At 54.5% G+C, this 26,029-nt stretch overlaps 7 protein-coding genes across 7 annotated transcripts; 3 read left to right on the forward strand and 4 right to left on the reverse strand.

The window, feature by feature from the left end:
• Nucleotides 1-16: 16 nt before the first annotated feature.
• On the reverse strand, nucleotides 17-2,416 carry J4E78_003279 (uncharacterized protein; the record flags this gene model as incomplete). Its single annotated transcript, XM_049363919.1, has 1 exon — nucleotides 17-2,416. One exon carries the CDS (start codon nucleotides 2,414-2,416, stop codon nucleotides 17-19), a length of 2,400 nt encoding a protein of 799 aa, XP_049224584.1.
• A 636-nt stretch (nucleotides 2,417-3,052) lies between these two features.
• On the forward strand, nucleotides 3,053-3,700 carry J4E78_003280 (uncharacterized protein; the record flags this gene model as incomplete). Its single annotated transcript, XM_049363920.1, has 2 exons — nucleotides 3,053-3,259; nucleotides 3,320-3,700. The coding sequence occupies 2 exons, from the start codon at nucleotides 3,053-3,055 to the stop codon at nucleotides 3,698-3,700; spliced, it is 588 nt and encodes a 195-aa protein (XP_049224585.1).
• A 65-nt stretch (nucleotides 3,701-3,765) lies between these two features.
• J4E78_003281 (uncharacterized protein) lies at nucleotides 3,766-5,697 on the reverse strand (the record flags this gene model as incomplete). The annotated part of the gene is made up of 1 exon (XM_049363921.1): nucleotides 3,766-5,697. One exon carries the CDS (start codon nucleotides 5,695-5,697, stop codon nucleotides 3,766-3,768), a length of 1,932 nt encoding a protein of 643 aa, XP_049224586.1.
• A 2,463-nt stretch (nucleotides 5,698-8,160) lies between these two features.
• J4E78_003282 (uncharacterized protein) lies at nucleotides 8,161-9,877 on the forward strand (the record flags this gene model as incomplete). Its single annotated transcript, XM_049363922.1, has 2 exons — nucleotides 8,161-8,842; nucleotides 8,979-9,877. 2 exons carry the CDS (start codon nucleotides 8,161-8,163, stop codon nucleotides 9,875-9,877), a joined length of 1,581 nt encoding a protein of 526 aa, XP_049224587.1.
• A 1,097-nt stretch (nucleotides 9,878-10,974) lies between these two features.
• Nucleotides 10,975-11,758, forward strand: J4E78_003283 (uncharacterized protein; the record flags this gene model as incomplete). The annotated part of the gene is made up of 3 exons (XM_049363923.1): nucleotides 10,975-11,287; nucleotides 11,398-11,514; nucleotides 11,601-11,758. 3 exons carry the CDS (start codon nucleotides 10,975-10,977, stop codon nucleotides 11,756-11,758), a joined length of 588 nt encoding a protein of 195 aa, XP_049224588.1.
• Nucleotides 11,759-12,770: 1,012 nt separating this feature from the next.
• Nucleotides 12,771-14,951, reverse strand: J4E78_003284 (uncharacterized protein; the record flags this gene model as incomplete). Its single annotated transcript, XM_049363924.1, has 2 exons — nucleotides 12,771-14,098; nucleotides 14,147-14,951. The coding sequence occupies 2 exons, from the start codon at nucleotides 14,949-14,951 to the stop codon at nucleotides 12,771-12,773; spliced, it is 2,133 nt and encodes a 710-aa protein (XP_049224589.1).
• Nucleotides 14,952-17,964: 3,013 nt separating this feature from the next.
• J4E78_003285 (uncharacterized protein) lies at nucleotides 17,965-22,560 on the reverse strand (the record flags this gene model as incomplete). Its single annotated transcript, XM_049363925.1, has 1 exon — nucleotides 17,965-22,560. One exon carries the CDS (start codon nucleotides 22,558-22,560, stop codon nucleotides 17,965-17,967), a length of 4,596 nt encoding a protein of 1,531 aa, XP_049224590.1.
• Between the last annotated feature and the right edge of the window lie 3,469 nt (nucleotides 22,561-26,029).

Below are 26,029 nucleotides of genomic sequence, written 5' to 3' on the forward strand. Positions count from 1 at the left end.
ACTCCAGTCTGCCGCATCATCTCCCCAAGACCGTCTGTTTGATATGGTTCAGCGCACTCCCCGCTCTCAGCCACTTCAATTGACCGTTGCTGTAACTATGGTTGAGCGGCGCGATCCACTCTCCTGCATTATTCGCGCGCACCACACGCATGCTAGCCTGCCTTCCCGGCCGTAGCTCGCCGTCTTCAACACCTTGTAGCGTAATGCGATCGCCCAACTGGATGCGATCGTAGTCCTGGGGATTCGCAAAAGTCAGAGGCAGCATGCCCTGCTTCTTCAGATTGGTTTCGTGTATTCTGGCAAAAGAGCGCGCTATGATCGCGACGCCACCGAGGAAACGCGGTTCTAGCGCTGCATGCTCACGCGATGACCCTTCTCCGTAGTTGAAGTCCCCGACAATACACCAGTTTACACCTTGATCGCGCAAGTCTCGGGCGACTTCATGCACAAGTCCGATTTCGCTGGTTAGCGGGTGGATCGTGTGGCCGAGCAATTTGGAGTCGGAACCTAGGAAGGCGTTCGAAGCTGCAAGAAGCATGTTGTTGCTGATGTTCTCAAGATGACCACGGAATTTGTACCACGGGCCTGCGGGACTAATATGATCGGTCGTGCACTTTCCTTGGACTTTGACGAGAATCGGCATGTCTTTCGTCGAGCCGGGACACCAGGGTTTGAAGGGCTCAAGTAGTTGCAGACGCTCAGACTGTGGGTCAATGTCGACTGCCACATCGTCGGCGTCATGAAATGGAGCTTGGTAAAAATCCTCGCCCACAACGAACTGCATGGGCAACTCGACGTTCTTTGGTGCTGTAAACTGGAACCCCTGCGCTGACCCTTCGATTTGAAGAGAGTCGATGACAGGATTGAAATCCAACCTTCCAGAGTAGGCAAAAGCCGTCACCATCTCTGGAGATGTCACAAATGAACAGGTCTCTGGGTTTCCATCGTGCCGGCCAACAAAGTTGCGATTGAAACTGGAAACTACCGTGTTTCTCTCGCGGCCTTTGACATCGACGTCTGTACGCTGCCATTGCCCTACGCAAGGGCCACAAGTTGTGCTCAGTACAACAGCGCCTGCCTCGCGCAATGTTTGCAGTATACCCTCCGACTCTGCAGTCGCGCGTATGTCTTCGCTGCCTGGGGAGACCAGAAAGGGTGTATTCACTTTCGGTAAACCAGCAGCCTTGGCCTGCTCGACAAGCTGCGACGTCTTGTATAGATCTTCGTATGAGCTGTTGGTGCAGCTGCCCACCATGGCGTGACTGACTTCCACAGGCCAGTCATTCTTTGCTACAGCATCTTTGAGTTCTGAAAGAGGATGCGAAAGATCCGGAGTAAAAGGACCGTTGATGTGTGGTTCTAACGAGTCTAGATCGATTTCGATAACTGTGTCATAGTGCTTCTCGGAGCCTTCATCTGCGGTCAGCAGGATATCCTTGTAGCCGTTTGCGAGAAGCGCGATATCTTTCCGCTTCGTCGCCGAGAGATATCGATTCATGGCCTCGGAGTAGGGGAAGATACAGGAAGTCGATCCAATTTCAGCTGACATGTTGCAGACCGTGGCCATGGCCGTGGCACCCAACGTCTGCGTACCTGGGCCAAGAAACTCAATCACCTTGCCCTTTCCACCTGAAACAGATAGTATACCGGCGAGTTTGCAGATGATATCTTTTGTCGAGGCCCATCCATGCAGGCTACCGGTAAGTCGGACACCTACGATCTGTGGGCACATGAGCTCCCAGGGCATACCAGCCATCGCATCGACTGCATCAGAACCCCCAACCCCAATGCCAAGCATTCCCATGCCGCCGGCGTTGGGCGTATGCGAGTCCGTCCCGATGATCAGGCCTCCAGGAAACGCATAATTCTCGAAGATGGTGGTGTGGATGATGCCGGCACCCGGTTTCCACCAGCCGATTCCGTATTTCTTCGCTGCGCTACTAAGAAACGCGTAAACCTCGCGATGCTCTTCTCTTCCACGGACAAGGTCCTCCTCGGCGCCGTCGCGCGATACAATGAGGTGATCGCTGTGCACTGTTGTGGGGATCTGGACTTTCGGGAGGCCTGCGCTGATGAACTGTAGCAATGCCATAGTAGCCGTCGCATCATGACATGCGACTCTGTCTGGGCGGAGGTGCAGCAGCGTCTCTCCACGCCTGATTTCATCCAGAGACCAGTGGTGCTCAGCGGAAGTATAGAGGTGACTGTACAGCACCTTCTCCGTCAAGGTCAACGGGCGCGGGGAGCCATGTCTAACAGACTTGAGCTGCAAGACCTGTCGGTCGTAGTCGAGTGATATGCCTGCATCGAGAGGGCTGATCGACACGCGCGGTGCAAGCGAAGCCAGACTCCTCGCATACGAATTGCTACATCGATGTAGAGGGTACCTTCGCGCTGCAAGTTTAGTAGTAAGCATGACTTAACAATGGCTTGGATAGCACAGGAGGAACGACACAAGCCATGTTTGCGATGTTGTGAGAAAAGGCAGGTCGGAAACATGCTCCTTATCCGTAGCCGGTCGGCTTTTGAATATAGCGCTAGAATCTCGGGATATCTTTTGAAGCCGAGCAGAACAGTGCCGAGGGAACTATGGACAAAAAGGAGTTTGAACAACCACAAACAATAGGGCAAGCCACCAAATGCGAGGGCATGGAACCTGCATTTTCACACGACGGACTCGTCGTAGTCTTCAGCATGCATAGTAATTGTGACGGAAGCTGATTAGTCTGCCTTTTCTCGAAGTTGGCGCATGAGCCGAAGTTGGGTATCGATAGGGATATGAAGCAGATGCGATAGGTCTATTCTACAAAGCAAGAGCGTTTCGAATGTGTTCGCGTCGTCGCGTCCCGTTGGTATCGCGTTCCAACGCAGGACCCAGCAGCCCACCTGGGCATTCTTTCAACCCTGCAAGTTCTAGAACACGATGACGTAGCGTCCCGTCCCTCCACCAAACTTCCTTCTACACCTTCACACCCACACCAGCAAGCACATCACCAACGATCCCTCCAACTCCACCTTCGAGCTTTCTCAGACGCTCTCCTCTGAATCAACCATGTTCTCCCCCTCCATCTACACCGTCAGCGTCTTCCAACTCGGTCTCACCTCGACCCTCAGCGCCTACGGCCTCTACCTCTCCTACCAAAACATAACGCGCCTGCAGCAATACGAAAAGCAGAGCGAGAAAGCTGCAGAATGGTCAAATACTGCGGCGCAAAGACTGCACAAGACGCGGTCGACGCAGACGAGTGGGACTGTTACGGTATGCCATCCCCTGTCAAGGCTAATGCGAGGACATCTTTAACTAACAAGATGGTTGTAGCTACTACTCAGTTTCCTCACCTCCACGGCCCTCCTCATCGTACCTAGTCTCGCGTCTACAAAAGTGCTTATTGGGGCTGGTGCGGCGAATGCGGCGGCTGCGTACCTCGCGAGGGTACACATGAATAATTTCTGGAACGACAAGAATCAGACGAAAATCCCGTTTGTCGAGAAGTTCAATGAAGCGATACGAGGAAGCGAGCTAGTGGTTCTGTTACTGGGTACACTGAGTCTGGGATGGGCAGCAGCAGGCGGCGTATGGGCGGGCATGGCGAACGGTGGCTCTGGGATACTGGGACTGGGTGTTTGGGGGCTGGTCGTAGGTGGTAGGGTCATGTCGATTGCGCCGCGCATGGGGTGGACCAGTACCTCGCAGTCTTAGAAATGAGCAACGCTGGAATTATCTATCGGGAACTTCATGTATACACGGGTATCTTGGACGGTGAATCACGATTTCATGTCTTCCACCTCACTCATCTCGCGCACCAGCCGCACACTATCCGCTTCTCTGACCCAGTCTTCTATCCTTGCGCCGACATCTCCTACTAGCTTCTCGTACGTCTCGTTGATGAAGAAAAGCGATGTATGTGCTGTCACTTCGTCCATGTTCTCCATGAAGACTCGTATCCATGTAGGGTCTTTGTTTCCGTCCGCGTCTTTCGGTGGTAGCATGCAGAATTTCTTGAGCTTCTTTGGTTTAGCAGGCACATTCTCTTCCGACTCGGTCTTTGGTCGATGGCTATTCTGGCTGTCCATTGTGGAAAGGGTGTAGGAGGAATCGGTGCGGCCGTCTGGTGTGTCTTGACGCATAATTCCGCTACGGGAGAATTGGTAGTTGGCGTATGGATGCTGGGGGTTGTGTTGAGCTGGCTCATCGTCTCCCAGTTCAATAGCACCAATGTCCTCTTCCAGGTCAGTCGTAGCCCGTTTTGGTTCGGCTTTGTCTTCTGCGGGTATCTTCCCATCACGCAAGTCTGCCTCTCGTTGCCTTTGCCGCGCTTCTTCTTCCCTCTGCTCTGCCTCCGCTTGTCGCTGTTCTCTTTCTTTCTGCCTTTGCTTGTCCTCTGCTGACATGTTGTTTGCCTCTTCAGCCTTCTTCAGCTCTTCCTTCTCCTGCTCCTTCCTTGCTTTCTCCCGCTCTTCTTGCCTCTTCTTCTCTTCCTTCTCTCGGTCCTTCTTCTCTTTCGCTTTTTCCTTTTCCCACTTCTCTTCCATCTTGGTCCGTTCGTTGATCGTCTTGTTGCGTGTCTTGACAGCTTTCTGATATACTTTAAGGGCCTGGTCGTGCTCTTTCTCTGCAGCTTTGCGCTGGGCCTTGTCAGAGAATTGCATCAGATCAACAAATGGTGGCTCCTGCGGGATAGGCGGGATCTCTGGTAAGTTTGGAGGACCGCTGTCCTCGCGCGCTGGTTCCTCGAAAGTTTGAGGTGCTGTAGGGCTGGTAGCCGAGAGGAGGTCTTGAGGGCTGACAGGCACGATACCGTCCTCTCGATGCTCGTGGACTTTAATGGATAGCGGCGGAGAATCTACTATGGGTTCAGGGTGCACGTGTGTCATCTCTGGCTCGGACGATGTGATGGATGAACTTCTCGACATCTCCTGTTCCTCTATTTGAGCAGGCGCTTGTCGCGATGTCTCACTCGAGGCACTCATGTTGCTGTCGTGATGCTGTAGTTGCTGACTCGAGGACCGAGATGGAGATGGAGATTTCGGAGAAGGCGACTTGGGTGATTTTGGCTTCTTGGGTCTTCCGGTACTTGCAGTGTAGTAGTTGACAAAGCGTACGCGAGGTACTGTGCGCCCTTGGCCAAACCCAGATCTCCTCTTGCTTTCGTCGTCTTCTTCAAGTGCGCGCACCCTTGCGTATCTGTTCTTCAATTCCTTGTAGTCGGCCATTGCGCTACCGAACTCGAAATGGGACTTGACGAGCCCCTTGGTGGCTTCTTTTAAGCCATCTTTGTAGTGTTTGGTAAGCCAGTGTAGGCTGTTTTCCCAGCCCTTCCGATTTGGCAGGTTCACATCATTTGGGAATGCCGGGTTGTAATTGGGATCCGTAGGCTTTGGGTTGAAGATTGTACTCATTCTACTGGGTCTCTTTCCAACGTCGGCGTCTTGCACAATCGCGTCCTGTGGTGTTGGCGGTGAACTGAAGATGCTGCCTAGTCCAGCTTTGATAATTCCAGGATGCATGCCCAGGAACGGAACATCGAAATTCACAATGCCAATGATGCGATGGCGGAATACTAGCGCGATGTCTGCAGCCAGCAAGCCACCCATGGAATGACCGAGCAAGACAACGTCAGTCCATTGATCCTCGTGTGGAGCTAGCCTGACAGCTGTCAGTCCTGAGCATGTTGATGGGTGAGAGAAGCGAACCATCTCGAGAAATTGTCTCTCGCAATCTCAAGCGAATCCCTCGACTTGTATCTGGGATAGATCTTTGTGTGGACGACATGGGTTTCGGCGAGCGTGATAGTCACAAGATTGTGCACGTGGGCTGGGAAGCTCCTAAAACTTGTTTCGTTGCCCATGAAGCCATGAATGAAAACGAGCATTAGGCGCCGTCGCCCGGTGTCTCCCTGTGAGGGATCTGGAACGAGCGACTGCGTTGATGAGGAGCGCGGGTCTTGCGACGACATGCCCATGACGGAGTAGGGTGGAGGCGCATCACTTGTTGAAGAGTCGCGGGGAGGAAGAGGTGGTGGGCGTCTTTGGTGCTTTTCGGGGTCCATTGCTTGATTTGTTGGAGACGTCACTGTTGGGTGTTGGTGCACCTGTTACGACACGGGCGACACGCATGGGAAGAGGCACGAATTATATAACCAGTGTCTTGAAAACTGGGAAGTGTTTGCGAGGCTTGGAAGGCGCGCAGTTCAGAGGGGCAATGTGGGGTAAAACGCGACAACTCATACGCAGGTCCGATACGAAGGACGGCGTATTCGCTCGCCACTCGCGTATTCATCTATACGCATGCTCAACAAGTAGGTATGACCTATAGACACGCGCTAGAAAGACAAGACCACTGGTTCGACACTTTGCACCGTCAGTTTGCTGAAAATCAACGAGAAAAGACGTGCGCAACGCGATGTAGTAGTCCACAAGCGGCAGGCAGTCGTAGCTGGCGTGTGGAACCCGATGAGACGCACGCTTTCCTAGCAGAGACAAAGACTTGCACTTAGAAGCAGCAAGGGACGGAACCGCGGAATCTGGCGCGCCGCCGATCACCCCTTTGGTTATATCGTTATATAGACATTCTATATGTTTGTGTTTCGAAGTCGCGCTCGTGTCAGAGGATATTTGAAGTTCCGTGTTAAGGTGCATGACTCGTGCGTATAGAGCTGATCGCTGAGGCCTTGTCGTTTAGGTTTGCTAAGGTCTGTGAAGCTATATGACGAATAGTCATGCACCGCAGAGTGGCACATCTCACAAGTCATGGAGGAATGAGGCATGCTGAAGGGCAGGTCTGGATCAGGAGGGTAATGTCATACGGCGTGGATGGCCTCGTTCTTTGTTCGGCGTGGTTCATGCGCGGTTGTTTGCTGACGCGATAGGCCAGGGGCTCCAGACAAACATACTAGACAGTGGCGCGTTCCAGAGAGGAAGCTCGTGATGTTGGTGGTGAACTATGAAGGCCACCCTAGCGAACAATGAACACTACTCGGGCTTGGCAATACGCCAGCCAGCAGACACGGGCCGGCGGTGGTGGAAAGGGCACGGCGGCAGATTGCAGCAAGCGAGTCCCCCAAGGCGACGAGCACGAGTCGGCGATGCTTGTGCGACAATAGCAATGGCAGGTGCGACAACCCAAGGGCGGCAACTAAGAATAACACCTCGACAGACTTTGCAGTGGGCCATGGCCCTGCATACTCCGTTCCAGAATGCGGTACCTGAAAGGCCGTCGCTGGATGGTGTGGCGCCACTGCAGGTGCAAGCGGGACGGCTAGTTAGCAGCCCCTTTGGACCATGGTACGCCAATTCTCCGAAGTTATACTGCCGAAGAATGAAGCTCGACGACGCGCGACGGGTGGGCGAGGACGAGATTAAGCAAGAGATTGCCGTCGTCACCAGTCGTCATGGCAGCGAAGATCCAGCGCTGCTTCGTGCGTGTGGTGATATCGTGTGCCGGTGGGGCCTGCTATTCCTGGACATATCATCTCGGTTGCGGGCCAATCAGTCCCACAGGGCCCGTGCCAACGGCCGACGGACCCCAAACGGTTTCTCGTCTCCTCGCTGCATCTGGCTGGGCTGGAGCGTCGGCGTGCGCTGTGAAAGTGTCTGTGTCTGCTCCTTGTGTCCCGATCGCTCTCTCCCACGACGCTTCCGCCGCGACGTCGACAATTCCACGGACCCAGCGCTACCACGGCCAAGGGACCCTCAGGACAGCAGCTGTTGGAGCCGCCGTCGCGCGACACCCACACCACGTCTGGCCCACCCCGTTGCACGATACACGACGCTAGAAATTGCGTCCGCCGCCCGTTCCCCCATAACCACCCCGTCCGCCCCCTCAACCGCGCGACCGTCGCGAAGCAAATGCTGGCCTATTGATCGCCTTCACGTAGGTCCTCCTCTGCATCCATCCTCCTGACATGTGAGTGCTGATCGTTGCCGCCTCCAGACCATCCCTCAGTCAGTCACCTGGCGTCCATTCTTTTGCCGACATTCACTCGCTCCCACCCAAACCCACTCCATTGACTGGACTCCCTGCATCGGCTGAAGCCCGTACGTCCGCTCATTCGCAACACCGTCCCTACAACACATGTACCGCCAAACCGCGCACCTCGCCACCGATACTCTGAGAGCATCGCCCTAGTCCATATTGCCTGGCCCCGTCTCTAGACCTTTATGGACCCCGTTGCAACACCTCCCAGGATATCCAGAGTCGATTCGCGCTACCGTCACCGCGCGCAAAACGTCCCGCCCCAGAGCGAACCTGTGCCGCAATCTGAAGAGAAAGAGGAGGAACCAAGCCAGGAGGACCTTATCCCTGAACTGAGAGCCAGAGACAGCATGAGCAGAGGCCATCGCTTCTTTCACCGTCGTGCTGCGCTAGGCAACACGAAGGTTGTCACTGTCGCCGTCGAAGTAGTCGGAACCGTCGATACCAGCGGAAGTTTCATCGCTCAGGAGACTATGGCGCCCGTCACACCTCAGTCCCCAGATGCACCTGCACTACCGACTGCTGCAGCAGTCGCAGCGCCTTCACCCGCACCAGCGCCCTCAGTAGCCCCCGCAGCGCAGCAACCACTGCCCTCCGCTCCCTCACCCGGTGTCCCAGCAGTACCAGCAGTACCTACAGTTGCGGCTCCTGTGCTTCCGTCCGTCCCAGCAGTCCCACCTTTCCCAAGTGACCTGGTGGTTCCCACCGTTCCTGCGTACCCATACTCTACAGGCGGCCAAGTCCCGGCCACTTCAGACTTGAGCGCATCTCCAATTCCAACTGGTGCCCCCATAAGCATTGCGACTCCATCTGCAGCCCCTGTGCCGCTATCAGATGTTAGTTTTTTCTTGAACTCGACCGCATCTAGTAAGCCAGACGACACTGTCAACACGATCAAGTCTAACATTTCCAGGCACTGCTTCCTTGTTCTCATCTTCTTCATTCGTCTCTCTTGACAGCATCTCGGCGTCAACTGCGACTGACCTGATTGCGACCATCGCAGACGCTCCGACTCGCTCGACATCTTCATCGGCATCGCAATTCACGTCCTCGTCCGACGCAGCGTCATCTTCTCAAACTTCAGCAGAATCTGCTTTCACTAGCAGTACCGTCATCTCCTCGGATGCTGCGTCAACAACAGCATACTATGGTGGTGCCGGTGGGGATGCGTCTGGAACGGCGGCTGCCCCTGCTGCCACCACAGCAGGCATCTCAGATGCTGATGCCGACACCGCTCCTTCTCCACTTGAAACCCCACAGGTCGTCGGAAGTGTAGTGGGCAGTTTGGCAGGCGCTGCGCTCATTCTCGCCATAATACTGCTGCTGCTTAGACGTCACAAGCGGAAGCAGGGCGGTGCTTTACAACTCACTGGCGACGATCACACCGATAACAACCAGTCGATGAGGCAAGCACCCACCACAGCTAGTACTTTGGCTCCTATCGCCTTCTTGAACCGTTTCTCTGGTTTGTCAGGGAAGACTGCGGAAACCAACCTCAGTGGTGGTGAACGCAGCTTTCAACGGGTGTCAGGGCGCAAGCTTCCTTCCGCCTTCAGCGAGGGCATGACATCAGATCAGTTCTCTCGTGGCGGCACAATGTCTGGGTCTTCTTTCTACCAAGATGAACACGGCACATATGGCGGTCCCGGCATGTCAAAAGAGTTTGGCAAGGAGATCGGTGACAGCCCAACGAACCGAGAGTCAGGACCCATGAACATTCGACCCAGCCCAGCCAGGACACCAGTCATACGGCATCCTGATGATGGCAACCCCTTCTCGGACCGTCACTATCTCAGTCCGCCACAATCTCCAAATCCCGATGCCCCACCCAGAGGCACTCTTGGTAGAAGTCTGCCTTCGGCGGATGGATCCAGGTCATCTCGGTTTACAGAGAACGTTTGAACGATCTACTAGTCTTTTGTTGCCTTCTTACTCTCGCTCCAGCATCTGTTTTGCCTAACGACACGCATGAACGTGCGTATTGCTCACCTCGCATTGTACCCACCATCTCGCATCTCTTGTCGGTCTTGTCTTGTATACCCCAGGATCCGCTCGACATGTTCCACTACTCACCACATACTGTCCTTAATCCGGCCGCAATCTGGCGGCCCAGAACTAATGTCTTGTCGGCTTCCTTTACTGTTTGTTGTTTTACTATAGTCGTTTTCAGCTCCATTCTTCACGATACTGCCGGATCGGGAACGGTGCCTAGTTTCATACCCCTGGTTGTTGCTCTCAAGGAGAAATCCCTGGGTCTAGACCATTTGTTTATATCGGCTCTGTGGTCCGTGTATATATTCTACGCTGTGCTTCCTTGAAGCCGGCCTCGTGCATATGGTCGCCATGTTTGTTATGTATGTTGGGGCGCGAGGGCAATTCGGACTAGAGGTCTCGACTATAGGGTTGGCGGAGTTCATAGTGGTCTCTCCCAATGCTCAAAAGTTTTGGTCTTGCAAATTACAGTCTGACCTGCGTGCACCTCATTGATCCAGTGATGCATCGGGTAAGTATGCATGCTGCTTACCACGTTTCTATTTCTAGCACAAGATGCAATACTAGCACACATAAGGCTCCTGTGTTTCCTGTCCTGGCCGGCGCAGCATGCATTACCGTTTCCTTAACACGGTCCATGTCATGTTCATCACCTCCGTGGTCTTTTGATAGGGTACTTGGCATCCTCATGACATCGCTCTCGGTTGGCCGGCCGCAGCTCAGCCCCACCCGTGCTTGCCTAACCGTAAGCACCGCCCCAAGATCGACGGTAGTACCGCCTAGCGTCACGTAAGGCTTCCCAGATGGACATGATTAAATGCCAATGCCGACACCAGACTCACACCTATTGCTCTTACTATCTGACTCTCAGCACCAGAAAGCCACTCTATCCTACACTACCTACCATTCGCGCACCTATCCCTAACACCTGACGATAAGCAACAGCAGCAGCAACAACCCCAACCCCAACATCACCAGCCTTGCAACCCCCAAACACCCACACAACCATGGCCCTCGCACCAGCCCCCCAGCCCATCGGCGTATTCCCGCAATTCTTCGCCGCAGGCCCCGAAACGCTCGTGCTGAAAGAAAAGGTCATGTCCCTCAGCGGTGACAGCTTCAGCATCAAGCTCGCAAACGGCACGCCCGTGCTCAAAGTCGAAGGCAAAGTCATGAGCCTGACTGGCCGCAAGAAGATGTTTGATATGCAGGGTAACCACCTGTGCAGCATAGTCAAGGAGCATTTCCACATCCATTCCACGTATGTGGTTGAGAGTGCGGGGGGCGAGAAGATTATGGAGGTGAAGAGTAGTTTTAAACGTAAGTATTCTGTCTGGTTTGTGATGATGATGGGAGATGTGTGAGAGAAGGCAGATGGGCGTGGTTTGATGTCTGATTTTAGAATGTTCTTGGCTGACGATGAGATACAGTATTTGGAAGCAAAGCAACAGCAACATTCACGTCGCAAAACGGCAAGCAAGAAAGCCTCACTATGAAAGGCGACTTTTTCGATACTCAAGCTGATATCCTGGATGAGGCGCAAGGAGGTTCGTATCTCCCCCTCCCCTCCCTCCTCTCCCTCCCTTCCCCTACCCTACCCACCCCCAACCCTCAAACTAACCCCTCCTCTTAGGCCTCGTCGTCGCCCGCATCGATCGCAAGCTACTCAGCGGCAAAGACATATTCTTCGGGCAGCAGACCTACGGCGTGCAAATCGCGCCTGGCGTCGACATGGCGCTCATCGCCGCACTGTGCATCTGCCTCGACGAGAAGAACAACGAGGGGTCGTAGAATAACTCGAAGAGGAAACAAGTGCCGTATGTGTTTTCTTTGGCAAACAAGGCGACGAAGGGGAGGAGTAGTACGTGGATGAATCAGGCGACTAAGGGGAGGAGTGGGACGTGGTGGGAGAGGGTTGAGGGCGTGGGGATGAGGAGGGGGACTTGGTGATGGGGAGGGAAGGTGTGGTGTTTGTTGTGTATACCCTTTGCGTGGAATATTGATGTCTCTTTCTAGTCTATTCAACTGTTTCGTGGGGCTGATGTGTCTGATGATAAGAAAGGTTTTGCGAAAGTTGATCTCTTTACGCATCTCCGTGGGAGGATGACAGTGCTTGGAACACGTATAGCTTCGTTGCAAATATCATGGGTCATCGCCAGACATACATGGTCTAACCACTGCGACTAAACGGCACGACGCATGACTCACAGTCACGACAGGAGAATGAAGAGTGAAGTATATAATCTTGATATTAAAGGAGCGTCTTTAGTTGCTTATCACTCACTCATCTCCATCCCAGCATCTATACACAACAACACCTATAACTTCCCCCAGAAACCCCACAAAAAACAACAAAGGAGAGATCTAATAAGCCGAAGTACAGGCAATCGGGAAAAACATGGCTAAGTGACCACGTCCCGCAAAATATATGCTAGTAATGCAGTCTAACACGAAGCAAGACGGAGAAAGCAACAGAATATAGAGAAGGATGGGAATGAATCAGAGGTTACGCATGAAGAGATAAACGAGGAACGCCTGCCCGATGAATGCTATGCTTGACTTGGGAAAATTTATCACACCTTCTTCTGCAACAAAACTTTTGGCCGGCCTGGTTGTATGCTCACGTCTGCAATCCGTTCCTTGTCCCGATCTTTTCGCGGAGGGGGTATATATGCCACTTGGCTTGACAATGGCGGGGCGCGGGGAAGGGCCGGCTGCGAGGGTACTGCAGCAAGGTCGATGACGACCAAAGAATTAAGACACTGTCTGGACCGTGTTTTGGCAGTCCAGCCACCATGTTCGATTACTTCGATCCAGCGAGCAATTCAGATCCCGGTACATTGTGGCCAAAATCTAAGATCAAAGTCCTGCCATCCTGGCTTGTAGCAACAACGCGTCTGTAGTCACTCTTGGCTGAGAGGATCCAGCTCGTTGTCCAGTTCTTGTAAACAGCATATGTTTGCCCAGTCTCATAATCCGAAACTTGTATACTCTGGTCGTACGAGCCAGACACGATGCGACCGTTGAAGGCGTCGAGGAACAGGGAGCGTACAAGACCGTCGTGCTTAACTCTGCTGTGGACCAGCTCGCCTGTTGAAGCATCAAACTTGTACACGACGTGGTCATTACCACCAGCGAGAACGTATTTTGCATCATCGGAAAACTCGACAGCGGCGAGACCACGGTCTTCGGACGGGAAGTCTTTGATTGAAACACCAGTCTCAAGGTTCCAGAGCTTAGCTACACCGTCGCCACTAGCGGAAACGAGGAAGTTGCCGCGTAGCTGAACGGCGTTGACGGGGCCTCTGTGACCCTTGAGTGTGCGGACGCAGTTGCCAGTCTTACGGTCCCAGACCTTGATCATGGCGTCCTTGGAGCAAGAGATGATGTACTTGTCATCGAGACAGACGTCTAGGACACCAGCCTCATGGCCGCGGAGTCGGTACATGGGAACGTACTCATCGCCGGTAATGTCCCAAACGATGCAGGTGTAGTCCGAGGATCCTGTCACCATGATCTCGCTATCGTACTGTAAGCAAAGAATGGAAGCGTCGTGGTAGTCGGCGGGGACGGTGTATATTTCGTTGCCAACCTTGGTGCCGTTGAGCGAAGCGTGGCTGATGACTCGTTCCGGTCGCTCCTCCATGGGTGGGGGAGTGTTGGCTGTTGGGCGGTGGTTGGGTCCACCGTAGACCCTGATGCACTTGTAAGTTTTCAGGTCCCACACGCGGATAGTCCTGTCTCGGGAGCCGGTGATGGCCTTGTTCTCGTCAAACTGGCAGCAGTAGACGCTATCTGTGTGACCATTGAGGTAAATGGCAGCGGGTGTACCAGTCTTCCATCGCCCATCGATTGTGCTTCGCGCCCTGAACATCTGCTTCCAGTCCTGGGCTGGTGCTGGGTTGCCGCCTGCCATCTTGCCAGTGCCCAAGCCGCCCATTTGGATAGGCGCAGGGGAGACATGTACTTCGGGTTCGTGTTTGCGGAGGAAGACGTTCCGCCAGACGTGCGGTGACGAGGCGTGTTCGTTCCAGCTGCGCGAGACGCGCTCGGCCCGTACGAGAGAAGCGGCATCGAGGTTCGACAGAACGGTGGTGGCGAGCTCGGCAGGAAGGCGTTGGAAGGGATCGACTGTGACACTGTTAGCGTGGCCCCAATGACTGTTGTTTGCCAACTCACTCATCTTCTTCTCCGTGACACTGTCGGCGCGGACAATGGGAGAAGCACATGTCATGTCCACACCGCTCTCGTTGTCCTTGATGTCGTCATCACGCATGGAGGTGGTGATGAGGCCATTGAGAAAGCGGTGGGTGTGTTCCTGCTCGCGGCGTAGCTGGTTCTGGCGATCCTGGTTTGCGGCGGCTGCTGCTTGTCGGGCGGCGGCGCCTGGTACGGACTGGCTGGGGTAGGAGACGGCGGGCGTGAAAAGGGTTTTGGTGATGTCTGTCGATGGCCCCGAAGCTGTGGGGCGGCGTCGCATGCTACTCAGTCGCTTGAAGGGAGCAAAAGCCTTTGAGCTAGTGCTTTGTGGTTGCAGTTGAAAAGTGGGAATGCCAGAGTCTTGGTGTTGCAGGGGCATTCGCTGTTGATCCATGGTAGATTTCTGGCTAGTGCTCGAAGAGGGCAACGACTCGAATAAGGAATGAATGGAGCCGCGGCGACGCTGTGCAGGTGTGGCGGACGACACGGACGACATGCGCCGGCGCGTCTTTTGGCGGGTGAAACTACCAGCGACTGCACCAAACGCGCGGGAGAAGGAGCTGGCCTGTGAATGCTGCGACAGGCCGTCGGCGTGCATGGTGGCTTCGTTGACGGCGTCCAACATGTTGGTGTCCTTGACGTCGTGTTGGTAGTGGGTAGGGAATGTCTGCGAGATGGTGCGCTTCATCGTGTGCTGCGGCGGCGCGGCAGAGGTGTAGGTGTCGTCGTCCACGTCGGAAGAGGTCTTCGGTCGGTGCGACAGGATGGACTGCCTGCGATGCATGCTACCAGGGATGCTGACTACTGAGCCCGACGAGTTGCGGTGAAGGGCAGGTGCGAAACAGAAAGCGAATCGTAACGTCGCAGGATAACGCGGCGGTGACTAAGAGAGCGTGCACAGCAAAGCGGGCTGCGAGTGTAGGGAGGGTGAGGGTTTGGGCGGAAAGCAAGGATACGCAAAAGAGTCGGACACGAGGTTTATAGCATGAGTATTAGTAGTCGCAGGAGAGGGAAAACAGAGCTTGTTAACAACGCCAGACGACGTGCCACACACTAGGCCAGGAGACTCAGCCGATCTCAAGCCGGTTCGAGTGCCTCCCGAACGTGGTCTGTTCACCAAAGCAACTCCAGACCCACCCCTGCAAATTACCACTTATCTTATCATGCCAGCACTACCCACACCGTCCCACTGCTACTGCTGCTGCTGCTCGTCGTAAAGAGTACCGCTCGTCCGCCTGCTGCAGCATCCGGCTCCTCCGATCCACTGTCACCACGGCCTCCTGCGTCTGCTTATGCTACACCGCTCCGATGGTACGCCATCCAAGTCGCTTCACGGTACACCATCTTGAATCGCGTGTAGCCCACAACCTAGATCACGCGAAACCGGGCCAAACCATCGCTCAAACATCATGGCATCAACCGCTCCACCCGCCCCCATACCCACCGTCTACCGCCTCGTCTTCTGCTGGCTAGAGCCCGCTTCCATCCTTCTAGGTGCCATCTACGCGTTTTTCTTCCAATCCACCTACCTGGACTTGACCCATGCAGCCAGCTCGCCGGGCCTCCCGGTTCCAATCTCAACATCCATAGTCATGTCACAGTTAGCGAATCTGTACCTTGGACTTGCTTTTTTGGAAGCCTCGATCCTGCGCGCCACGGCCGACGTCAAAGTCTGGAAAACCTTCATAGTCGGTTTGCTGCTCGCCGACCTAGGCCATTTGTTCTCTGTGTTGCCGGTCGGAAGCGAGATCTACTGGGCCTTTTGGCGATGGAACGCCATCGATCTGGGGAACGTCCCGTTCGTTTACTTCTTAGCCGTGACGCGCATTTGCATGCTTCTTGGCGTCGGCTTCCAGAAGGAAGGTGTGAGATCGAAGATGACATGAAGGTGCACTGGCAACCGAATGCAAAAACACAAGTCCCATGTATATATTTGTAGTCGTGTCAATAAAATGTCATGCATCGTAGCGAGTCCACCAGCCGTCACCACGACCATCGCAATCTCTCATTTCCACATGTGTGTCCGTCACAAACGACCCAATCCTGCCCAACACGCTCGTCGAGCGACCCAACCAAAACGAGAACATTCGCGTATTCACGATTCATCCCTAGCTAGGCAGCCCAACCGAGCAAATCGCATACCTCGTTACCCCAGACCCACAGTACAAGACCCTGCACATCATCTTGTGCATACCCTTCACCCGTCATCTCACCGACGGGCCTCACCGCCCCAAATCTCTTCACCAAAACCTTCACCACTCGGAATCATTCCGAGCCTAACAATCATCAAACCCGCAAATAGCAGCTTACCCGCAGCACTACAGTGAAACGCCATTACACTTGAAGTCCGCCCTCTCTTACCGCCGCGAATGAATCCCAAATTCTGCTTTAGGTCCTTTGTCCAACAGCGCACCTAGGTAATCCAACAAAGACGCTGCCACGTCTCCATGCTTCTCGACAAAAAATCATCGCGTGGCATCCCCGGCACCACCCACATGCAGCATGCCGAGAATAGTAACAGCAACCTCGCCTTCGCCACGCCTGCTCAGCCTCATGCCCTGCATACCCGCCAGTCATCAGCAATCCCAGGCAGGGCAAGGGAAGCGGGTATCCCGGAGGCGAGGCGCAAACGTCATTACTACCACGAGAGTTTTTCTTCTCCATCCATTCTTTTTTTTTTCTCCTTCGCAACTTTCGCATCATACTCGGGCTTAGCACGCCACTGTACATGTAATTGCAGATCTTGATGTTGGGAGAGGCAAATTTGAAGGGAACACGTCGTTGGGAATTCCCTTTGTTTCGCCGAAACACTAATTCTTGTCACTACCATGGATACGGGCTGCAGCTGCACACAATTGTTAGGCTCGGTCCTGCCCATGACACGCGCCTTGCATCATGTCATGTCGAACCAAACGTTATCTTTACATGCGTACCATGGTTTGCGCGGCGCAAAGGGGTCTTCGCCGACCTTTTCGTTGTGCCCTCGTTCCGAGCAGCCTAGATAGATAGCTACGTGAGTATGATGGGGTGGCCGTCATGTGTACCAGCGGATGCTTGGCGGGGTCGTGTAGGGAGGTCGCGCGGAGAAGGGTGTAATGAACCCCGCACCCACGATGTTCAGCTCTTGGGTATACCGTGGTACACGTGCTTCCAGGCGGGCCTTTGACAACGCAGCGTGTTCGAGAACAATCGTGAGCATTCATGGCGTTTGTAAGATTGCGCTACGTCACAGAGTTTGGCTGTAGTGTACCCGCAGCTTGAGATTGCTGCGAGGTAATTAACATGGCCTGGGAAAGGCACGATGATGGTCTACCCTGTCCAACGTTTCGCACGGCTTTGATTCAGAAACATGTCGTCTCACTGCAAAACATCAACACACAACACTCGTTACAAAGACGAACAATGATAGAGATTCAAGACACTGCTTCCCCTGCACCGCAGAAGCCGGAAGCGACAGGAAGATACGGGGTATAATATCCACACCAGAAAACAGTAATACAAACACGAGACCCAGTTACAAAAGTCAACCCAATGCTGTAGAGATACCGCTTTTCCCATTGCAACATGAAAAGCGCCTTGACCCCATACCAATCAATAAGCTTTGCTCATACATGTTTATTAGGCCGTAATCAATCCGAACACCGTGCAAAGTGACGCAGTATAAACAGAAAGCGAGTGAAATCATGGTACATGGCAGATACATAACAGCGCCCGAAGGCAAAAAGATGAGAAAGAATAGACGCGTAAGTACGCGTCAGGAAAGGAACAGGATTCCAAAAAGGTTGTAAGAATGAGGCTCAAAGCATGGATGGATCAAGTGTTCCACCCATGCTGTCCATGGTCTTCTCGAGCATGTCGAGATCCATCATAGTCCCTGGACCATAGTCAGGGAATAACATCATGTCTTCGCTATCCATGGGAGGAAGAACAACGCCCAGATTCTGCAGGTCTTCAGAGAGTTGCATATCCATTGGGAGGACATCACCAGCCATGGTGATGTGCCATGCATCAGGCATGTCGGCATCCTTGAGATCGATATTGATAACGAGATTGTCGTTCTCGGAGATGTCAGACTGTCGTGTGGAAGGCGTGTCTTTGTTAGATGACTCGGGCGTGGCGGATGGTGAAGCGGGCCGGGAGCGGAGTGCCCACGTGTTATCTTCGTCCTTGAGATCGAAGACTGTGAAAGGCCCGTTCGCATCGAGAGCGGCAAAGGTATCTTCGTAGGAATAGTCAAGAAGAGACATTGGGAGCATGGGCTGCTGCGGCGTCTGCTCTTCGTCTTGAACCACGGGCTCCGGAGCTGTTGCTTGCTGCTCCTTGGGTACAGATTTGGGGATGCTGGCCGGTGTGGGTTTGCCGCGGGCACCCGAGCCAGGTGTAGCCACCTTGGTCATCGCCTGGGGTGTCTTGAGCAGGTTCGACGACGGTGAGTCCTTGACGCCCGTTTGCGTTGGCACCCGCGCCATCGCCGTAGTTGCCGGCTGTTGTGCAACTGGAGTGGCAGCATTGTTCGAAGCGCCGGGGGTCTGCTCCGGCTTAACAGCCTGTTGAGTTGCTCGTGGGGCAGCCGGCGCGGGCTTCGACGCGCGTTTGGCAGCGTTTTGGTCGACCTTAGCTTCGCCAGTCTTCTGGTCAATATCCAAGTAATCCGCCATGGAGTCGAGAGCAAATTGCATCGGGTTCTCGACCTTGACATGTATCTGACTGTGCGCCTCTAGTTCACCCTGGGTATCAAAGCCCCTTACAGAGAATTCACAACTCGCATCGTTACATCGGAAAGTCGGTCGTTGTGGCATTTGCTTCTCAGGGGGCGGTTGTCTTCTGAGTTCAGGCGAGTTACCTGTACCTGAACCGATTCGAGGAGACGCTCTCGCACCAGGAGTAGATGATTGGCTACCCTCAAGCTTTGCGCGCTTCTTCTCCGGCAACACCAGATTCGTGACTGGTCTCGCTCCCTCGAAGTAGTGTGCCGCTCCGTGGCCTGAGTCAGCTCCGATGGCGAATGGTGGTCGGTCGGTGGTAGGGGCAGAAGGCGGCTTCTGGCTGCGGTTTTGTTGTTCTACGATTTTCAGATTTGCGGCATTAAGTTGAGCGGGCGGGGCATTCGAACCACCCTGGAGCTGCGGCTGCGGCTGCTGACCAGCTGTTTGCTGCTTGACCTTTTCCATAATCTTGTTGACGAACTTGAGTGTTGCGCCCATATGGTTCTTGAACTCTTCAATAGTGAGCGTGACTTGAGGGCGAAGAGTGCCATCTGACAGGTCGATCTGCTGGTACAGCAGCACGCGAGATGTCATGATTTGGCGGATAACTTGCTCGGGCTCAGAGGAATCGTACGAAGCGTGGAAAATGCGTAGAGCCTGATCCACCTGTTTTAGTCGGCTGAGTTGTTCTTTAAACGATCGCTGTAGTGGTATTCGCATCTGCTGCGGCAGCTGTACTGGCGGTCTGGCGGGGATACTCTTTTCTACTTCGTCCATCAGCTGCTTGAATTGCCGGGTCCTCGCTGGGTCTGCCATCCTTTGTCGGAGTTCTTCATGGTTGACGACACCACCCCGTTGTTGCTGCATCTTGTTGTTGGAGGCATCTTGAGCCTTCAGTAACTGTGCCTTGTACTGAGCATGCTGGGCCGGGGTAAGTTTCGACATTTGCTCATGAGTAAGATTGAGCCCGGGTTGAGACTTCGTCGAAGCCATCGCGGTGGCCTGTGGCGCGGCATCTGCACCTGACTCGGCAGTGTCCTCGTTGGGTCGCTTTGTGCCCTTGTTCACATTGTTGTTGTTGTTGTTGTTGGATAGCTGTGGTTGCATGGGCTGCGATTGTGGTGGAGGAGGTCTGGCCGCTGGTTTGGGCTGAGGGGTTGGTTGTGCTGGAGGTTGTACAGTCGGTGGACGGTTGTTTTGCTGCTGCTGAACTGCGATGTTCGCAGGCGGTTGCGCCTGACCGCGTTGGGCTTGTTGCTGCTGCATCAAATGTTGCTGCGCCTGTTGCTGCCGCTGATGCTGAAGATTCTTCATCTTTATGGACATCATCAGACCTCGTAGTTGCTCGTCTGGCATGTTGGCTTGTGGCTGGCCTGCCATTCTTGCCCGGAATTGTGCCAATTCTTGAGGGGTGACCTGGAGCATGTTTTGCATGTTCGGTTGTTGTGGGGGATTCCTCAGAAGACCTTGATTAGGATTTCCTTGCGCCGGCGGGGCAATGCCATGGCCAGGCTGTGGTGTGCCATTAGGACCCGGTCCATTTTGGTTAGAGTTCCGTACCATATCTTGGAAGTGAAGAACCTGTAGCATGAGCAGCTTCTGGCTGTCGACACCCGGAACGAGAGCGGGGTTTTGGCCAGCCCACAGCTTCAGTTGCTGCCATGTTCTAACATCCGGAGGAAGACTGTTACGGATGGAATTGTTCAAAACGTTCGGAGGAAATGGCTTGGGGTCAGTAGCATGTATGATGCCAGGATTGGCTCGTAGCAAGTTGGAGGCCGCCTGTAAGCGTTGCTGCTGAGACTGCATTGGCGCACGCTGTGCTCCCATAGGAGGCTGTGGTCCAGCCCCAGGTTGTGGCTGCGTAAGGTTCAAGCCACGATTTATGCCTTGCTGCATGTTGGGGTTCATCATGGGACCGCCCATATTAGGCGGCATCTGCTGTTGCGGTTGTTGATTGAAAGGCAAGTTTTGCTGCCCAGCATTGGGTTGACCCGGGGGGAAGGCCCCATTTTGAATTCCGCCATTGCGACGAAGATTCATCATGTAGCTCTGTAGTATTACGCGGAACTGAGGCTCCGGAACCTTGAGCAGTTGCTGCTTGACGTTCGGGTCTAGGTCGGCCGGCATCATGTTCATGCGAACCTGATCAGTCAGCGGTTGCTGGTTGGCCTGCTGCACGGCGGCAGCTCTTTGTTGCGCTTGTCGCATAAGCTCGGACAGGTTGGGGTCAGTCTGTCCGGGTTGAGGCGTCATGATGGGAACGTGAGCTTGAGGGGGCCGTTGCTGTTGCGGTGTACCAGGAGGTCCTGCCTGTCCCGGTGGAGCCATCGGCCGGTTGAGCATAGGCATGGCGGGGCTGGCCTGAGAACCCTGGGGCATGTTCAGACCGCCCATTTGGCCTTGGAGCATCTGGTTCTGCTGGTTGCGTGCTTGCGCCGCCTGTTGCTGCCGTTGTTGCTCCAACCGCGCCTGAGCCTGAGCCTGAACTTGAGCCTGGGCCTGAGCTTGTGCTTGCGCTTGTTGCGCCTGCTGTGCCTGTTGCTGGCGGTGAAATGCCTCAGCAGCCTGGCGCTGTGCCATGGCATTTTGTGATGCATTTTGTTGTGCGTTTTGGCCCTGGAAGCCGCCCATCTGACCGCCGTTATTCTGGTTGTTGCTTGCAGGCACTACTGTGTTGCCCTGGTCCTGACTGCGCATAGCTTCCATTTGCCGATTTGCTATCTCAGTGAAGTCAAACTCTTGGTTAGGCTGACGTGGATTCATGCCCATCTGCTGGGCCTGCATCCGGTTCGGCTGAGCAGCTCCCTGCATGGCGCCGGCATTTTGCGCAGCTCCCTGCTGGTTGAGGGCGCCCCTTCTGTAAAGCATGTCGGCGTGTTGTCGGAAACGGAGGAAGAGAGGGTTGATACCCTGAGCGAGCAGCTGCTGCTTCTTATCCTCGGGCCATGCGCGAATATCAGCTTCGAATTTGAGCCGAACCTCCTCTTTACAAGTATCCATGAGCTTTTTAGCGAACTGGTTGATGATCAGTTGGTCCTGACGATTCTGTGTGGGCTGGTTGGGTTGCATGTTCGGTTGCTGGTTGTTTTGTCCCTGTTGGGGCATGTTGGCGGGGTTGGCCCCATTAACACCCATAGAAGACTGCCCTTGTGACATGGGCACTGGTGAAACTTGCATGGGCCGTTGAAGTTGGGCATTCGGAAAGGCCGGGTTGAACTGGGGGCCTCCGGGCCTGGCGCCTTGCTGACTCATCTGATTCATCATGTTCATCTGGTTCATCTGGGCGGGATTCATGCCGTTCATCGGGTTGTTCATGTTGTTGGGAACGCCGCCTTGCATGCGTTGTTGTAATTGTTGCTGGCGCGCAGTCGTCATGACGATGAGCTTTTGCTTGATGTTGGAGACGTATTGGTCCTTTGTCGAAGAAGACATGAAGGTCTGCGTCTCGAACTGGAGGGCGGCGCGCATAGACTCGACCTCGGCGATTTCAGGCTTGAGCAGGCGGTACTGAGTGAAGAACTGGAGGGCCAGCTGACCGCGCTCTTCCGGCTGCGTACCCTGCTGCCAGCCATTTGGGATCTTGCCTTGTTGCTGCTGCACGCGATAGTGCTGGATAAAGTGGTGGAGTCCCGCGGTGGCCCGGTTCTGTTGCATGCCGTTCTGTTGCATGTTGGGGTTGTTCATGGTGGTGGAGCGCGAACGGCCACGGGCGCGCTATGTCGCAGGCTGGCGGAGGTGCGCAAGATACAGGCAGCGGTGCAGTGCCGCGGATGTGCAGTGAACAGCAGCACTCATGCAGGCCGAGAGTTTCAGGTGCGCGGCGGGCGGTGGGACGACTCCGGCGTCGAGGCGTCGTGTCTGGTGCCGAGTAGACGACTTGGTGAGACCTGGGATGGGGGCGGTGACGGTAACGGCAACGGCGAGGGCAGCGGTGACGTGGGAGAAGATGGAAGCGGCCACGGAGGAAAACGTGTCGGGTGTCGTGGAAGAGAGCTGGGCCTGCGGCTCTATGGGCAAGATGCGAGGGAAGGCAGGGCCACAGCTGCTCACTTGGAGTGAGGCTTAGGTGCTTAGGTGAGTGAAAGGCGGAGGCTCGAGAGGACGACGCCAGCTGCGGCTCGAGACTGATCGACACTTGCGGACAGGGCGCAAGGTTAGCGCAGCACCCGTGGACCCAAACGACGGCGCCTAAATGATGCAGATGCAGGGCTCAGGACGACGTGTCCATGGGAACAGGATACAGCTATCGCAGTGAAGATGTCGTCGCAACAGGAAATACTAAGATGCAAAGGCAGACGTGTTTGGTGGGTGGGTGAGCGAGGAAGATTGCGAAAGGCGACAGAATGGGCGTGCGTCGCAGCCCAGGTGCAGCAATCGCGCCCGTCGCACCTACCTCGTCCAAACTGCAGGGATTATCCGCTAGCCTGCAATTGGTAGGCCCTCTAACGCTCCTGCCCCGGTCCGCCTGGGTCATGCCCCCAGTGCAAAGGAACAGCTGTCGAGGCATGCGCACGACGACTTGCTGTGCTGACGACGTGCTGCATATCTGATTCATGTATATCAAGTTGCTACCACGGCCGGCGACGGATCCAGCGGGTGCCTGTTGCGCCCCCCATCTCTGTCGACGACTAGGTCTCACAGGTTCGTCGAATGAACGGCACTAGCGCTTGGCTGGGACCCGCCAAATCTTCCGCACTTCTGGTGGCAGGACGAACCATGTGCTCTGCTCGTCTTCCCTCCTCCCCGCTCGGCCGGTCTAAGCGTCGCTTTCATCTTGCAGTCGTTCGTCGTCTTGCTCTGTGTTGTGTTTGAGCACTGTGGCAGCTCTACAATGCAGCGCCTGGTGTGCGTATCGACGACTGCTCGGTTTCATCCCAAACGTCAGGAAGCCCTGTGGCTTAGATGGCGCCATGCCATCTGCCTGATGCCCTGCGAGGGTTCCGCTGCTTTTTCCACTACCATCGCTCACTAGCCGCTTTAGCTGTCATCTGCGCCAGGCGGTGATCAGGGCAATAACGCCTTCAATTCAAATCATCTCGTCCATTTTCCCTATCAAGGACACATGGCAGCCCCATGGGTGCAAGCTGCCAATCGCACAATTCCTCATTCCCCATGTATATGAATATCAAGATGAGTATAGAAGCCTCCATATACCATCGCCACTGAGAGCTGTCAAAGTTGTCGTCCTCGTACTCGTCCTCCAGGTCGCTGGTGATCGGCCACCCGTTGCCCTAAAAGATGGTGAAGGACTAGTTATCCACATCTCGCACTAAAGCGCCGGACGCTATGGCACAGGACTATGGGCCTCCACCCCGTTCCGAACCAACAACGCCGCTGTCAAAGCAGTCACCTTGCCCTCCCTCATACGCCCTCCATCCCTGACACTGCTTTTTCTTGACATCTCCGCATCTAGAGCTGCCTGTCCATCACCTACCCATACAAGAGGCCACCTCCTCTCACACAAGTCTCGCTTGCTCCGCCACTGCCCCTTCCGTCTCTGGTTCGCGTCGATCCTTGGCGGAAAGCCCCCCTGCAGTCCCATGTCAGTCCCATGGATTGGGCATGATCGCCAGGGAACAATGAAGCTGGACGCCAGCCAATAGCATCCAGCGTTTGACACGTTTCTGCTCCCCCCACCGCTGCTTTGTCTTGCAGTTCAACTTCGGCCTTTCTTGCGTCCATTTCTTGCGTTCGTGATGAAGAAACAATCTAGCATACAACGTGTCGCGTCGCGCCTCGTGATCCACAGCGTTCCGTCATTGGCCTGATGCGTCACAACGGCCTATCAACAGTTTCGTGCACGCTTAGTGAGACGACTTGTAACCACCATCATCGATGCATCGGAATTGCATCGAACTTAAACACGGCCAGGTGTCTTTCTTTACTGCTTCGGGGCATTCTACACAGTCTTTGCGACTGGCGGAATTCCGTGAAGCACATGAACAGAATGGTATCTTCGGGCTATGTGGATGCTCGCAACCACACTCCAAGAGCGGAGCAACTCTCACGATGAGTCCGTGCGCTTACCCTCAGCTCACGTCCATCGATCGCGAACGACCGTCTATGTTTATTTTTTTGTTATCATCCCTGCGCAACAGTTGCTCTGAGAAGACAGCGCACCCACACCCCTTCAAGGGGAAAACCGGACAAAGGCCCTGAAGTCTACTTTGCCTTGAGATCTTGAGGCTGTAGCTTGTTAAGGCAATGCAGACTTCTTAGCTTTCTCTTTGGTAATTGTACTGCGAAGATACGTGTTCAGCTTTTCCCTTGAATGGGGTGCACCCAATTCGATATCGGGATGATCTTCATCGTCACGTACTTGACCCAAATCAACAGCCTTGTCATCACTCTGCACGTCTCCTCGATGCCTCAGGAATACATGAGAACGCTCGATGGCCCCCTTTCTATATGCCCCTGAGACTGCGCATTCACTCTAGATGATTGTTCAAGACCGCCTTACCTGCCACGATGTGAAGGCTTCACGTGGAAGGAGCGAAATGATGCCGCCGCGGATCCGACGAACAACGCCTTTCGATGGGTTGTAAACCTTAGGCATATAACGAAGTTCAAGCCCGCCCGATAACCTTCTGCAAGTTTATCAGACTCGTGTTAGGCATGGGTAAATGCGGATCACATCGTATTCTGGAAAAGCCTAAACTTTACGGCCATTTTCTGACGTGCAGGACACCCAAGTCCAATGAAGCGGCCTGCGTAAGTATCACATGTTCGAGCAATCATGTCGACGACTGTGAGCGCGTGGAGCCGTCATTTCACAAACAAGTAGCAGTGCTTAAGAGCGACGGGACTGGGTATTTGTATGGATAGCCGTAGTCACAAAGCACATTACACGTGAGGACGCATACGTGGGGTCGTTTGACGGAGTCTGATTTGGCTTGCTGTCGAGAGATCCCCCCACCTATGATACATCTGATCCCCAGCTATGCCCATTCTATGCTTTCGTGACCTGTCGATACAAAGGAGATGTCGATTCGCGAAGGGCAGTCGCTTATTTCTGGCCGAGAGACGATGCGCGCTCGTCTTCGAGCTTCTGGTAGAAGGCGTCGCGGTGACGGACGGCAGGGACGTGGTAGCCTTGGATAGTAAGTATGGGTGCAATAAAGACTTCCGAAGATAGAAAGCGCAGTCGCATCGC

Source organism: Alternaria triticimaculans, assembly GCF_023758025.1.
Source record: "Alternaria triticimaculans strain BMP 0046 chromosome Unknown scaffold_3, whole genome shotgun sequence".
Lineage (NCBI taxonomy): Eukaryota > Fungi > Ascomycota > Dothideomycetes > Pleosporales > Pleosporaceae > Alternaria > Alternaria triticimaculans.